General features: G+C 29.2%; 2 protein-coding genes across 5 annotated transcripts in view; one reads left to right on the plus strand and one right to left on the minus strand.

The window, feature by feature from the left end:
• The first annotated feature begins 4,799 nt into the window (after window positions 1-4,799).
• Window positions 4,800-9,823, plus strand: LOC101511636 (uncharacterized). Of its 2 annotated transcripts, XM_004494770.4 has the most exons (7): window positions 4,800-4,956; window positions 6,702-6,848; window positions 7,693-7,758; window positions 8,134-8,208; window positions 8,789-8,918; window positions 9,000-9,125; window positions 9,307-9,823. In XM_004494770.4, exons 2-7 carry the CDS (start codon window positions 6,703-6,705, stop codon window positions 9,448-9,450), a joined length of 687 nt encoding a protein of 228 aa, XP_004494827.1. In that variant the 5' UTR covers window positions 4,800-4,956; window position 6,702; the 3' UTR covers window positions 9,451-9,823. The 2 variants fall into 2 exon arrangements, with proteins under 2 accessions (XP_004494827.1, XP_004494826.1); XM_004494769.3 differs by lacking the exon at window positions 4,800-4,956 and having other exon boundaries at window positions 6,667-6,848.
• A 1,751-nt stretch (window positions 9,824-11,574) lies between these two features.
• LOC101512170 (lysine-specific demethylase JMJ27) overlaps window positions 11,575-16,071 on the minus strand; it is a 10,808-nt gene continuing 6,311 nt past the window's right edge. For 2 of the 3 annotated variants that reach the window (XM_004494771.4, XM_012714148.3), the window contains exons 10-14: window positions 13,289-13,969; window positions 13,137-13,209; window positions 12,969-13,054; window positions 12,167-12,286; window positions 11,575-11,895 (exon numbers count right to left, since the gene is read on the minus strand). In XM_004494771.4, the coding sequence (XP_004494828.1) occupies window positions 11,821-11,895; window positions 12,167-12,286; window positions 12,969-13,054; window positions 13,137-13,209; window positions 13,289-13,969 (1,035 nt within the window). In that variant the 3' untranslated portion in view covers window positions 11,575-11,820. Of the gene's footprint in view, window positions 11,896-12,127; window positions 12,287-12,968; window positions 13,055-13,136; window positions 13,210-13,288; window positions 13,970-16,071 lie in introns of all 3 variants that reach the window. The other variant, XM_073365636.1, reaches the window with a different exon arrangement.

A 16,071-nucleotide genomic window follows, 5' to 3' on the forward strand; every position in this document is an offset into this window, starting at 1 on the left:
AAAGAGTGAGGAAGGCGGTTCTATAGTGCAGTGACTCAGCTCAGTGCAGTGATTGTAACCACATTACACTAAACTACCCGTGTCAAAATGAATTATTGTGGTTGGTTTCAGTTGTTGTTGGGGTGGATAACATTTACTATTTGCTTTTCTTACTCTACTAGAATCTTACGATGCTACTTACAATTAAATTACTAAATGTCTGGTCATGCATTTAATTTTTTTTTGGTGCAACAAATACTTTCTCCATAATAAAATATAGATTAAAGATCCGATCACTAGAAAATTTTGAAAAATCTAATTTAGTCTTTTAAAAAATAAAAGTATTTTTTATTTTAATAAATTAGTCTTTATGTGACTTATAATTAAAAAATTAAAGTTTATTTTACCGACTTGATCGATAATTTATCAATTTTATTATTTTATATTTAATTTTTATAAAATTGATAATTAAATCATTTTCAACTAAGTATCTAGCGGAACTTTAAGTATGTTTATTTAATCTGTATCACATAATTAATTGTTTATTTTTAGTTATTTTTTGTTATTTTCAAAGACTTGATTATTCATTTTTAAGTGTGATTCTCGTAATAAGAACAAATTTAATCTGTTTTATTTTTTAAAAAAATTAAAAAATATTTTTATTTTTTGTCAAAGATTAAATTAAGTCACTTGGAATGTTTATAATCAAAATGAATTTTTAATTTAAAATATAATAAAATAAAAAATTGGTGAATATCTGGCTAACCAGTTAGTGCAGGTATTCTGTTCTTGAGGGTGTGAATAAGAGAAACAGACCAAGCAAGGTTCATGTGCTTTCAAATTTAAGAGACCATAGCGGGTTAAGGGTGACAAAATTGTGAAGTATCTGCAATAAGCTCAAAAACCTTTTTATAATTGGTCTCAACCACAACCATTCGATAAGCAATTTGCCATGAAAAATCCAACCACCAAGAGAATTCCTTAAAAGCCCATCAAATTCAGCCTTGCTCGGAACCTCAAAAGAGTTACGATCACCATTAACTTCAATGGTATTGGATGAAAGAGGGTGTCAAATAACATCTTCAATAATTGAAGTTCTGAGAGATGTGTTTAAGACCATGAAATGATAAAACTATACTAAGAGGGTGTCATTGTAATGCTAAGATGAAGGATTCAAAACACCACTCAAACTGTCGAGCAATGTGAATATTTCTAAAATAATGGATCTATATATATTTTTTTTAATAATATTATGTGAACACAAATTAATGTATACAACACTTTACTTGATAGGATGAATAATATTATTTAAAAAAAAAAAATTATTATTAAAACATCTTTTTATTATATATAAAAAAATTTATATTATTAATCACTTTAGATATTTTATTACTCACGAAAATATAAAATAATCAAATATATTAACTAATTTATAGTACTACAATTTAATGGTTAAATAAATACAAATAATATCATATATTTTAATAATTAATAAAATATATATTTAAAAAGTTATTAATAACATACTTTGATTATTAATTAAATATTTAAAATAATTAATACACAAATATGTTGCATTAAAAAGGTAATTTTAAAAAAAAAATCAAATGAACAATACATTATGGATATATATATATAAATTTACGTTCTAATAACACAACTACTTTTTTTATATATAATAACCATGGATCTATTGATGTTATTATGTTATAGCCGGTGATGAAAGCAGAAAATGCCGCCAATTATTCCGCCAATCCCTCTTCAAAAACAAATTATTCCGCCAATCATTCTACCATGGGTACATGTGGTGGATTGCAGCTTATAATATCCTAGGACATTCAACCATAGTTTTGGAAATATATATGGAAAACACTTTAATTCATTTTCTTATGTGTTTTGTTTTAGTGATTTTTAACTTACTTGGTTATAATTTTATTAAATTTATTATTTTTTTAAAATTTGTTATAATCATAAAAAAAATATTTTAAATTAAAAGTTATACGAAAAACATTTTAAGAAAATGTGTTAATTTTTATTTTTTTTTCAAATATATAAACACATCATGACATTTGATGGATTCTAGTATTTTCAATGCACCTACAACACTTATTTTTAACATGTTCAATGATTTTTTACAATTAAATTTAGGATATTTTTAAGAATTCCTCTCACAAAAATCTAAATTTTTTAACAAGGGATGAATTAAATATAAATTTTTTGTCTCTAAAAATTCATACTTAATTAATTTTTTATTAAAAAACATTCTAAATTTTTATAGAAGAGATTCTTATGATATTCTAAAAAATGTTTGTAATAAATTATTTAAAATTTGAATGATAGACGTGAGTTGACTTAAAAGTGATGATCAAAATTGTAAATTAAAATATTTGAGAGGTGGAAATTTTTAAAGGAACTAAAAATAAAATATAATATATTTATAGGGATACAAAATTTATTTAACCATTTCATTTAAGAGTACCAAGTAAAAAATTAAATGGTTAAATATATTTTTAATCCCTACAAAATTTCAATATTTGAATTTTAGTTATTGTAAAATAAAAATATAATTTTTTATTTCTACAAAATCATCAAGTGTGTAGTTTTAATAAAATATATATTTTATACAATAAATTATAATTCATGTATTGTAATTTTAGACACAATAAATTATAATACAATAATTATAATTTTAAATTGAACAATTATTCAAGAGAAAAATATACATTTCATTATTAGTGTCTCTTACATATATTTTAGATCTAATTTTGAATAAAATTATAATACACTCATTATAATGTATTATCTAAAGCACACACCAGACATTTATTTATCATTCTTTAAATAGTTGAAGTATGGTCTTTCATGTTGGATTAGTTGAAAGAGAAATATGTTTGTTATCAATAGTGATCTTTTATTGAATATCCTATAAAATATATGAAGAAATATATGATACACAAATTATAATTTATCATAACAATTATACACGAAATAAATATTTGTTATTGACCGATTACTTAAAAAACAGCCGTGTATCTATTACATAAGATAAAATATATATGTTTGATTATTAATGCATTTATTATTTATTTTTAGATAAAAGTGTGTAAATGGTCATAATTACAAAACATACACGAGGAGATATATATTATTCATTTATCAATTGCTTAAAAATTGACCATTAATAAAAAATAAAAAAGATATTTTAATGATTTATTAGTTAAGAGATAAATGTGTGTTTGATATTTTACTAATTATAATTAATTGAACAAACTATACATGAGACTAATGTCTATTACTAATATAGATGACAATATAATATGCTCTCTGAGAGGAGTTTATGACATAGTCTACAACAAACTCATATTAGATGTTCTTTTCTTTTAATAAATAAGGTATAAACTTTTTTTAAACCTATTTAACTAAAAAGAACAAACTACATGTCATATCAAAAGTCTTTTAGATTTATTACGTCGGTATATCTAGTAAGTAAATATAAATAATATTTCTTATATTCAAGATCGAAATAGTATATTAGATTTTAAAATTTATGTCAAATTTTAAATTTGTTGACCTTTTAGTAATTTAATTATGTTATTCTAAGTAAATTTTTATAAAATTATTTAAAATATAAAATAAATATTTAATTTTATTGATTTATTAATATGTTATTCTATTAAAAAATATGTATGTCTATTGATTTAAAGATGTTAATTTAAAATATGTGTTTAAATAGGCTAAGAGGTGAGACTCATGTCTAAATAAAAAATTTATGACAAATCTCGGACTATATTTAAATAGTTTATTCTCACTTTTTATCACTAATCACTTATATAAAGATGATAATTGACATATCAACTAATTTAGAGTTAAATATGTATTTGATTAATTGTGTTTATTTTGAATATTTATATACTCCATACATAATAAAATATAAGCAAACATAATATTTGAAAAATGTTTTTTTTTTGAAAAATTGATGTATATAGTCTAAATATTATATCATATAATCACTAATTTTATAACCTTTGCTTATTTAAAAAAATAAAAAATAAACTAATATAATTAATTAAAATTAATTTTGTAATATTAATTTAAAGTGATATTAGTATTTAATAATTTATATTTGAATATATTCATTTTAAAGGTGAGTTGAATAATAACTTTAAGTATAAAAATAAAATTTTGAGATAAAATATAGGAATATTACTCTGATTCTTTGGAGGGTAGTCTGATTAGTGAAAAGTGAGTCTCATGATTTTCAACACAATTTTAATTTGTTGGAGAAAATAAATATTTATTTGAGTATGGAATAATTACAATGCTTGGCAGAATTATTTACAAAAATGACTGTCAATAATTTCGAATTGCTTGTTAAAGTTGATTATCCTCGTTAAGAAGTGGTAGTTTTTCTTTTTCTTTTCTCGTGTAAAAAAAACTTCAAATTAGACTTAATTTGAACCAGTAACTGTTACCAAACTTATTTTGAAGTCTTTAAATTACTTTTAATTATTAAAAAAATGAATGTAAACATACTAAAATGGTTGAATATATTTTTTGCATTTGAAAAATGTTCATATTCAATTTGTGAAAAAAATTTTCTATTAAAATTTTTTACAAAAAAAAATATTTTCAAGTTCATCCTTAAAATTTATTTTTCTAACCACTCAAATGATTTTAAGAACACCATAAAACATACTATTCTACAACGAAATATTTGTAAAAAAACAATTGTATTTAATTTTTAATTAAATATGTTAAATTTTCAAGTATTATATTTGCTTCATTTTATTCTGGGGTATTCATTTATAATTTATGTAAAATAAAATAAAAATACAATTTCTGAAAGAAAAAAAAAGAAGAAAAGAAATGAAAAATACATTGTGTGCGTCTTAAATTGTCCAGCGTTTGAGTCGATTGTCGCCCCCTCTCATTCAGTGCCGCAGCCGCCGCGCCGTCGTCTACACCTCCAAAACGCAGGTATTTCCCTTCATTCTTCCACATCCGCCACTTCAATTTTTCCGTGGTTTCTATGATTTTAAGCTGTTAGGATTTATTTGATTTCAGTTTGTATCGATTTCTAAGAGTGATTCTAACTATATCTCGACATGATTGCTGCATTATTGTTTATTTATTCTATTTATGTCAATTCTCTGATTCTAGTTCAAAAAATGTGAGAAGATTCCACAAAATCAACCACTATTATCATAGGAAAGTGAATTAATATTTGGACTAGGGGCATCTTTGGGAATCGAAAATGTTAGTTCATTTTATCTGTTCATATCGATTTACATTCTGTTCTCTGGTGCAAGCTTCAGAAAGACAGAAACTAATTAGTAGTTTGAAACTAATGATTTGTTTTAGATAAATTGTTAAACATTTGATGACTTTTGTATGCCAACACAAGTCTTATCAAACTATTTTCATTTATTCTGATTTCTTTAACTAACTCCACATCTCCAGCACTGAAGCAATTCTTCAATTTGCTTATTGTTCTTACTTGTTCAAGTTAGATCGATGCTTTCCTTGAGGATTTCCTGTTTCGATAAACAACTTATAGCATAACCGCATATGTATAAGCTATTTTTATAACGGAAGGTAAAATATAGTCAAACTATTTTTATATAAACTATTTTCATAAGCTATCCACCTGGATAACTTATGAAAATTAGTTGAAAATAGGTTATGGACATGTCATAAGTTGTTTAGACAAGCTCTCTCAAACAAACTTAGAAGTGTTTATGCTTGTAGATAAACTAAAATAAGTCAATCCAAACAGGCCTAGAGCCTTGCCATGTTAAGTGAGTTTTCAAGACTTCAACAGCATAACCGTCACCACATGAATTAGGCCAAAATCATATATCAATATTGCATCAAATGTTTCCAATACTGAATTATCATATATGTGAATATATTGTTGATACTGCAAACTCTGTCAAGTATGCCATTTCCTCTTTTTTCTAGTTATATTTTCTCAGTCTCTCTATTCTTTTTTAACTATCATTTACCAATTACCATGCAGTAAGTCCTTGTTGCAGTTGTTTATACAAAAAGTGCAAGATATACTATGCACAATTAGGTGTCTAGTGGTATAGGATACTAATAATTCAAACTGATACTGTAATATAGACCTTTAGCTCCTATGAGTTTGGAGTTATTAAATTTTGATTATGATTTAATTTTTTCTTCTCTGTTTCATGTCTCAACATATAGATTCTAGTGATTACTTGTACAAAGATGAGAATATAGTAGCTCTGTCTCATATAGATTCTTCACTGTTTCACTGTTTCATGTCTCAACATATAGATTCTATTGATTACATGCAAAACTGGTTTTAGAGCAAGTTTTGAAGCAATAAACGTTTACAAAACATAATTTTTGAATCAATAAGCCTTTACTCTTTAGATTTTGGAATATCCAAACCCTGACAGCCTAAGTAACCTCTTTTCTTTCTCCTACTATGATTTATTCACTAAAAGTTATGGCACACCAACCCTAATATGCTACGAAATATAAGAGAACAAAGGCTTATTCCATGTCTATATGGAAGTGATTTTGAATATTTTCTGCAGAAAAGAAAATTATGCAAATGAGGGACGGGAAATTGAATAATCATATTTGAAAATATGGTCTGAAGAGTGTGCAATCGCTCTCTCTCTCTCTCTCCATTGTGTTTGTTTTTCTTCTTTTTGTGTATGGTATGTGATGTTTTTACATACTGTCAGGATGAAGATGTCATTGATTCGGCCTCTCTTGACAAAGCGAGGATTCAGCACAAGCTCTGAGAAAATGGTTGCCGCTGTGCTCTTTGAGAGACTGCCTGTGGTCATTCCCAAAATTGATCCTATTGTTTATGCATTTCAGGAATTCTCGTAAGTCTTTCTCTCTACTTTGAAATTGATTTTGATATTCTCCTCTTCTTCGATATCATCAAATAGATAAATAATAATAATAATAATAATAGGAGTAGTAGTAGTAATAATAATAATACTAATAATAATAATAATAATAATAATAATAATAATAATAATAATAATACTAATAATAATAATAATAATAATAATAATAATAATAATAATAATAATACTAATAATAATTATAATAATATTATTATTATTATTAAAGCACCAAAGATAGAATGGTTGAGGATTTGACCTTTATTTAGTCTTGGAGTAGTAGTGATGGAAGAAACTAATCCAACTTCTATGGAAATGGAAGTGCTGCTGTTGGTGGACACTAGCATAGGGCAAGATTGCAACACATTGGAGCTACTTGGACTCAATTTTTCTGAATTTGGTGATTCACAAACTAGTTTCAGGACGAAGCATCCTATTAGCTGCTGTCAACTATTTTTTATATTGTCTTATGGTTCACAATATTGTATATTCAGTGAATTCTTGTTTACCCAAGTTATATAAAAAGGGTAGTATATGAATTTAAATATCAATGCTTTCTTTCTCTTACCCATTTTAGGATGAAAAAAATGAGGTTAAAGCCTAAACTATGAGGATTTGCTATCAATATTTTTCTAATTCAGATGATTATGCTGTGGTTTGCTTAGTAAACATTGTACGCGTTTTAGCAAAGGTCATTGTTATTTTCAAGGTCATTGTTACTTTCATCTGCTCTGTAGCCTGTTCTCTTCTCTTACTTATCTTGTGTCTGTTGTCTTTTTATACTAACTGCTACTTTTCTTTATGGGGTATGGATGTTTAGGTTCCGATGGCGACAGCAATATCAACGGAGATATCCCGATGAATTTCTTGACAGATCAGATGCAAGGTATATTTGAAATTTAGGGTAGGTCTATAATTATAATTGATTAATTTGAAAGAGAGATCTGAGCATATTTGAGAGCTTCAGGAGAGTTGAAAAGATGGCAAAAATTAAGATTGGAAATAACGAAGAAGGACAAAAATTGATTCAAAGGCCTAGCTAAAAAACATTTATAAAGCAGTTAGTTAAAATTAATGATAGCATTAAAAATTTAACTATAACATTCAAAAGTATGTATGTACACTGACTTATTATGCTAGGTTCCACTAATCGATGATGAAAAAATTCATAAACTTTGATAATTTTTTCACCTCTTTCTCGCATTATCTTTACGCACATCAATTCTTCCATCTATTCTCGTGAAAATTATGTTACTTCCAGGGGCAAAGGTGATTATCAGATTGACTATGTACCAGCACCACGAGTCACTGAAGCAGATAAAAACAATGATCGAAGGTATGCACCAAATTAAGCAGACTGATCACTTGTGTGATTTAGAATTTGAGAGTAAGAAAATGTAATTTTAAAAATTTGGCATATAAAAAGGAAAGGCATACTATATAAGAAACGTATTTATGTCAAACATTTAAAGTGTCCATTTTCTTTGGCATGGTGTTTAGTATAGAGGTTCTTAATCAGGTGGTGTTTAGTTTGTTTTTATTCACTTACCTTCTCTATTGGTGATCCATTGAGTTTAGCTTTGACGAATTAGTAATAAATATATAATGTTGATGCATTCTTGTCATACAGATATTTAAGTTGTATCTTTCACGCACCTCCAGTCTTTAAGAAAGTCTTCTTAGTAATGCCATACAGTTGTAGTTCTAACTGAGAAATACACTTATGCGAGGGAAGGGCAGGGCAGGCCAGTCCTCACCCGGTCTCTTAGATGACAGTCAAAGCTAATATAATTTTGAACATTTTTGGTAGACAGGAACTTAATTAGGTATTCCTGTTGATTTTTCATAAGAACTGAATTTATCTTCTGACATAATTGCGGCATGGTTGCATAGTTTCTTACTACTTCCCTCTTTAGGTCATTACAAAGAGCTCTTGACAGAAGACTCTACCTTCTTATCTATGGTAATGTGTATGGGGCTCCAAGCGAGAAGCCTGTGTGGCATTTTCCTGAGAAACTTTATGAATCTGAGGAAACAATGCGTAAGGTGAACATTCATTCATATGTGGCTTTCCTCTTCCTATTTCCTTTATCTTCTTTTGCATATAAATTTTTTGAAATTTTGCAGTGCGCAGAGTCTGCATTGAAATCAGTCATAGGAGATCTTTCCAATACATATTTTGTTGGAAATGCTCCAATGGCTCATATGGTTGTTCAGCCTAACAAAGACCTATCAGGATCTACATCTTTTAAGGTATATGCATAGAAAATTTGTTTATTTGTATCATATAGTTTTGGCATTTTCTAGAAATGCCTTCATAGGCTTTTACTTGGTTGGTTGTGCCACCAAAGCCTTTTCAATACTTCTGTCTTTGTGTGAAAATTGATTATGAGTATACTTGCTCATTTTTTCCTTTGCTGAAATCTTCTGTCAGAAATTCTTCTTCAAGTCCCAAGTAATTGCTACTAGCAAGTTCAACATTGGAAAATGCGAGGATTTTGTTTGGGTGACAAAGGATGAATTGATGGAGTATTTTCCCGAGCAAGCCGAGTTTTTTAACAAAATGATCATTAGCTGAGGACAGCTGTTTAATTAAAGTTATTTCAAACTAGTTTATTTCATTACAGTGGGTGGCCTTGAAAGTAGATGAATGCAGGTTTCTTGGCTCAACAATAGGTTTTTATTAGATGCAACATGTCAGCTGGAAGGCTATATTCCACATGTTAGCTGTTTTTTCTTCTTCTAGTAGTTGTATTGTAATAAGTTGCCATGGTGGTCGACTGGCCGTGTCGTTGAGAATGTATTGTGCAATTTTGAAGATATAGCCCCCTGATTTCTTACCGGAGTCGGTTCTGATTAAGAATGTAAAGAATGACTGTTTATTGAGTGAATGTAGAGAAAAATATAGATCTCCTGGACATGGTTGAAATTCATGACCCTTTCCAGTCTCATTTCTAATTCTCACCAAATGACCGACTTTCCCTCTATCCGCATCACCTGCCATCTTGTTTTTAGGCAATACAACATCCAGTTCAGTCTAAAAATAACACTTTTCTTGAATAGGTTACTGCATTCAAACAGTGAGTGTTGCTAATATCATAAATTCAGTTTTAATTTAAAATTTTCTCTCCATCACATGATATTTCTCACGTTTGCAAAAGAAATTTGTTATAAAAAGTTACTTTTATTTTTCAATACAATTGTAATTATTTTTTTCCTTCCAATTTTTTCTTTTTTAATCAATATTAATGCACCACTTCTAAGTTATTACTTACTCCTTCTGCTGATTTTAAATGTTTAATTTGTTTTTTTTCTTTATTTGTCTCAAATTATTAATCATTTTATAATATCAATATGTTATTTACTTTTTTTTAAATTTTTTTTATTGAAATGTCTTTCTATTTCATTTCAATTCATCAAACTTTTCTACTCACTACAACTAATAAGTAATAAGGATATTTGAATACATTAAACTCATTTTATCATTGAAATTCACACAATTGATTATTTTTTTAAAAATAAATCTCATGAGGCATTTAAAATAAAATTGATGGAATATTATTTTACATTTATAATAAATACATCAATAATTAACATAGATAATCTAATAAAATTATTATTATCTTTTCTTAATCCGAATAAAATGGTTAATTGTAACAGTTTTTTTGAACAGAAGTATTTGTGAAAAGTATTAACTCTAATAATGATCAAGTGTTCTATAATTGACTTTTTTCAATAAATTAACTTAATTTATTGTACTGTAAAATTATGATTGTGTGCAAATCCCTTAAAACAAAATGGGGATACACTAGTTTTCATCAAATTTATATGGAGCTTCCAAATTACACAAATTGACGTTCTCTATCTTGTATTCTGAAGCGAACAATTTACTATAAAAAATAAAATAAATAATATTAATTATTAATTAAATAATGAGTAATATTATATGTATATATTTGACGTGATTATAATAATAACAACAATTAATAACTCACTTTACCAATTTTTCATTTTAGAAGAAAACTCAAATTCCATCAAAGGATAGTATATTCATAGTAAAAATAAACTTAGTATATTCTTTCTTTTAGCAAAAACTGTCGAATCTTTTTAGTAACATTCGCCTGATTATTGACGCGGATCTATTTAATACATTCACTTTATTCAAAACAAAAAAAGGACATTAACTTTTATTAACTGAAGAGCTTCCGCAAAAATAGATCACTAGCATAAAGGAGGTTAGATATTGATGACTCCTCTTACACCCTTATTGAAAAACCATTATTCTCTGCAGAAGTCTATAAACAACGAACCAATTGGTGGTTAAGAGATTGTTAAAAAAAAGGTAGTACAGATATCTTTTAATAATATGTTGTAATTGAGGACAATCATTATGCTGTTTTTACAATCATTCATCAAAATCTGCAATGAAAGGGATAAAACCCGATGTAGGAATGGAAGAAACTAAACATAATTTTCATGCCCCGCAGCCGGCCAATGAGACCTGTGGGACTCGTGCCCCTGCAACGTCTTGTAAGGTCTGAACCCTAACACACGTGGTATATATGGACATATCCGGCTCTCATGATCTCATCACAATACTACATTGGAGAACCCACTACAAATGCCCATCTGACTAGGCATTTTTTATATGGTAATGCTAATAGAAAATTCGAGGCATTAAATAAAGCTTACTCCAATTAGATAATAGAAAAACAGTCTTCTAGTTCTATATATATCCATAACATGACAGTTTTCTGTTTTGATTGTTTGTGAAAATACTAGATAATATCATATTGATATTCTATATCCATAACCTTATTCCCAAAACCTTATTCCCAAAAATTACAACCAAGATGAGAAAACTGGTAACGGTCAAATAAATATCTATCTCTATAGTCTATTACGGCTTGTATTAAAATTAGAGATAAAAATTAAGATTGGCCCAACCTTACTTATTGGCCATCATCAGTTCTTTAACTTCTCGAACAGCACTACTTACAGCATACAGGGTCATCTTGTTAACCTGTAAAGAAGAGGGGCTCACGAATTAAAATCTTCAATGGGGCAAAATAATTAAATATAGAGTGACCTTTTTAAAGTGCAAGGACAATAAGTTAAACTGCCAAACTGGAAAGATCTTGGAGAAAAATATATATTTTGAAAACACGCAAAACAAATTTGATTAACAGAAGGACTGACAAAGAAAAGAAAAACTTATATAACAGTAGCAAATAAAAGGATGACAGTCACTCAACATGCATGAGAAATCAAAGCCAGATAACAGACAGACTTGCCTCCAATTTGTCCTCCTTGGCCCTGTGGTTCTTCGGGAGTAAACGAAATTCTTCAGTTAGTCGTAAACATTCTTCAACATTTTCCGGAGAAACAAAGTCGAGCGCAACCTTGATACAAGACTGATCAATGAAAAGAAGTTAGGCAACAAATATGAGTAAAATAATGTTTACGCTTTTAGTAGTTGGAACAATAAATTCCATATATTGAATTGTCAGGGAGAAAATGTGATGCAAACTAACCCTTCTACAGCATAATTAGGGAATAAGAAAGTAGATACAATATTAAACTCCCTATTTCAGGAACCAATAGTTTAAGACATGAGCCCTTTTAACCTTCCAGATTCAACACTTGTCATATGCTTCTTAGAATCATCAAACACATAGGGAGGGCTCATATGCTGTTTATTATTCTACTCTCCAAGATGCATAGATAATCACAGATAATACTACTATATAGATTTAGATTCTCTACAACTGTTGCATAGCAGGCACAACCAAACAAGATAGGCACAGGTTTCCGAAGTTTTCCCGGTTTTAACCCCCATATAAAGCTCATGTTTCCCTAAAGGTTGATACGTGAAAACCCATTATATTCAAATTGTCATGTGTAAATACCCTGTAAATATGATGTCAAGCATTGATTTTCAGAGTCCAGATAATTACAACGAAATCATATTTAAAAATAAGATGCAAAAACAATGATTAAGAGTGAGAGCTTGTACTGTTTCCAGAAGCTATAAGAATGCAGTGGCAAATGGTATTTAGAACTTTAAAATACACGTCTGTCACCAGATTATATTACCTGTCTATTTCTCACTTGATGAGGACATCCTGCTGGAATGAAAACAGCCTCGCCAAGGTGTTGCTCAAAAGTCCATGGTTCAACATCTGCATAGAGAAAAGGATGTTTACTATGTTGTGATAGTACTGAATTCTCTTTTGAATCAGGAAAATAAGATGAGGATCTTACTGAATTCTCTTTTAAGCTGTTTCTTATGTCTCTCATTTAAGAATATAGTCTGATCATGAATGGGATGTACAACCTGAAACCAGAATATTAAAGAGACTCAGCTCTCCACATATGGTTAGTAAAGTAAAATAATGGTTTGCAATGCTACTAACTGAATCAATGGGTTGATTGTTGATATGACGAAATTCCTTCTTGTGCTCTCTTAAGTACTCAACTAACTTTGGGACATCTTGCCGGCGGAAGATATCCCAAACAGCACCACCAAGGACAGTCTCAGCTCCATTGTTGGCGTCCAAAGAGTCTATTCCGGTGCCTTGTTTTGACTCTCTCTTGGGATCACCAGACACATTACCATCTGAAAAATCAATTCTCATTCTATCTTTCTTTATGCTTGTATTAGTTGATGCTAAGCTGGTTGCAGATTGAACATGTTCCAGTTCGGAAGTCCTGGAATAATCTGAAACTTCAGTAGATGATGTTATACTAACACTTGCTTCCACAGAGGAGTTCCTTACAGCAACATTTCTGCAGGTGCAAGAGCTCTTTCCATTATCATCACATTGTTCTGTGTTCTGTGTTTCCAACTTTCTGTTCAAGTCATCTGATATAGATGAAATGCATTGATCTACTTGGACACTTGGTGCAATCCCGTCAACTCCATTCTTTTCCTTTTGATCATGATCCAATGCTTTAGATTTTCCTTCAACATTAGCTAATGCTCCACAATGAAGTTCAAAATCGTCTTCTTTATCATATCCCTTCTTCAATTTATTTATGCTTTCTCTCTGCCAGGGAGCTATATCCACCTTGTTTGTGTGTGTCAGCACATTGACCTAAAACTCCATCACAAAATTATGTAAAATAAGCTACAGTTTGATGCATTATGCTAAAATACTGCAAAAATAGGAGGTTTCACATAAAATTGAACTCATTAATTAGACTTGTATACCAATTGTTTGCAATCAAATTAAATTCATTAGGACACACATAAACACACAAAACCAACTCCATAATCTCCAACATCTACATTTTAAATGCTCCTTGTACTACTGAGTGTTCAATTGGAAAATGGAAATTATTTCCTTGAACTTACTAGGTAAAAAGGTAGCATTATATAAATTAGAGTGCATAAATTCTATTAATGGCTATCCTAAATATAAGCAAACAAAATAATAACTAAAAACATGAAAACGATACAAAAAATGGAAGATGTTAAGATGTCCCTATAACACAACACTCCTCCTCAAGTAGGTGAATATATATCTATCATTCTCACCTTGCCAGTAAGATCTTTTTCCAACTGAAGCCTTGAAAGGATGCATGTCGTAGCTATAAGACCAATATCTAGTTACTCCTTGAAAACTCTTGGTCTGTCTCTATGTACTTCGTCCTATCATGCTAAATTAGATTGTTGCGATGCTAATGGCATACTTATACCCACAAACTAGCCTCGTAGAAGATAGGAGTCCCATACTTTAATTTGAGATCATTAATTGTGACTCATCCACAACAATTCACGAACCCATTAGTCGTTGCTCAAAATTATGCGTCTGCATTCAACCGTACAACTACATTTTGCTAAACATCTAAACAAGCTGAACTTCTAAACTACCTCTCGCCTAAGGTGAGGGCTAATGTAGAATTACTTTGTTTTATGAAGTTTGATACATAGACACAACAAATATCGAGATGATAACATTTGTATCTCTTTTTGTCTCTAGAGTATAACCGATGAAGATACATTTGACAACCCCATGATCCAATTTTCCTCCACGAGGACTATGAAAATGGACAGATGCAAAACATCTAAAGACACGAGTCTTGAAGCTGATCATAATGGGAATGGATAAATAGAAAATTGTCATGAGCCATACAAGGTTAACACCATCGAAAACACAAAAAGGTAAACTATTTATCAAATAAGTGGCAATTAAGACAACTTCCCTGCAATAAGATTTAGGAGCATGCATTTGGAAGATTAAATATATCTCCAACAACATCAAGGAGATGACAACATTTCCTTTATGCAACACCATTTTGTTGAGGGGCGTCCACACAAGTTAACTCACAAAAGCACCATTATCGTTGAAAAATATTGGTCTCTTGAACTGTGTTTGAGCCATACAATAAAACATCTGATTCATCCTTCATGAGAAATATCCAAGTGATCCGATTACAATCATCAATAAAGGAAAAACACCATTTTTTCTTGATATATTGAAATTAGAAGCAACCCCTCATACAAAATGAGTTATATCAAAGGGTTGGATACTTTTACTAGGAGGAAAAATTGAACAATAGTATTTTTGTGAATTGACGAACATCACAATGAAAGGATCTGGTTTGTTCTTTAACAAACAAATTTGGAAAAAAAAACGACAAGAGAAATTCGATAGGAGAATGATCAAGGCAAGTGTTTTAAAACCAAATACGAGAAGTTACAGATTCAAAACTTTGTCCGATGACAGGAAGGGGCACCTTATCTCCGATACAACTGTTAGTTCCCATGTGTTGTAGATATTAGGATTAAATATGTTTTTGGTCTCTATAAAATTTATCCCTTATTAAAAAATTATAAATTTTTGTAGAGGAGATAGTTATAATGTTCTATATGTGTCTACAAAAAACAATTCAAAAATTAGAAGGGTACACATAAGTTGACTTAACAGCAGGGCTAAAATTGTTGACATAAAATATTGTAAGGACTAATAGTGGAAGAAATCTTTTTGAAGGACTAAAAACATATTTAACCCTAAATAATATAATCCTCATTATTTCATAGCAACTCCAATTGTCCTCTTCGTGGCAAGATGATGTAGCACATAATGGGAGTGAAAAAATGTCATTATCACACTTTAAGTCTTGGGTAAGCTTTTAAATGGAAATAAATTTATTGGTTAGTTTAAAAACATGAAGCACATTCTTTGAGTGTAGG

Source organism: Cicer arietinum, chromosome 3, assembly GCF_000331145.2.
Source record: "Cicer arietinum cultivar CDC Frontier isolate Library 1 chromosome 3, Cicar.CDCFrontier_v2.0, whole genome shotgun sequence".
Lineage (NCBI taxonomy): Eukaryota > Viridiplantae > Streptophyta > Magnoliopsida > Fabales > Fabaceae > Cicer > Cicer arietinum.

Excerpts from the sequence above, each read along its gene's own strand:
- LOC101511636 (XM_004494769.3), top strand. The coding sequence starts at position 6,682 with ATGTTTTTACATACTGTCAGGATGAAGATGTCATTGATTCGGCCTCTC. Across the intron at positions 6,849-7,692 it reads TATGCATTTCAGGAATTCTC|GTTCCGATGGCGACAGCAAT; the intron begins GTAAGTCTTTCT and ends ATGGATGTTTAG. Across the intron at positions 9,126-9,306 it reads CAGGATCTACATCTTTTAAG|AAATTCTTCTTCAAGTCCCA; the intron begins GTATATGCATAG and ends ATCTTCTGTCAG.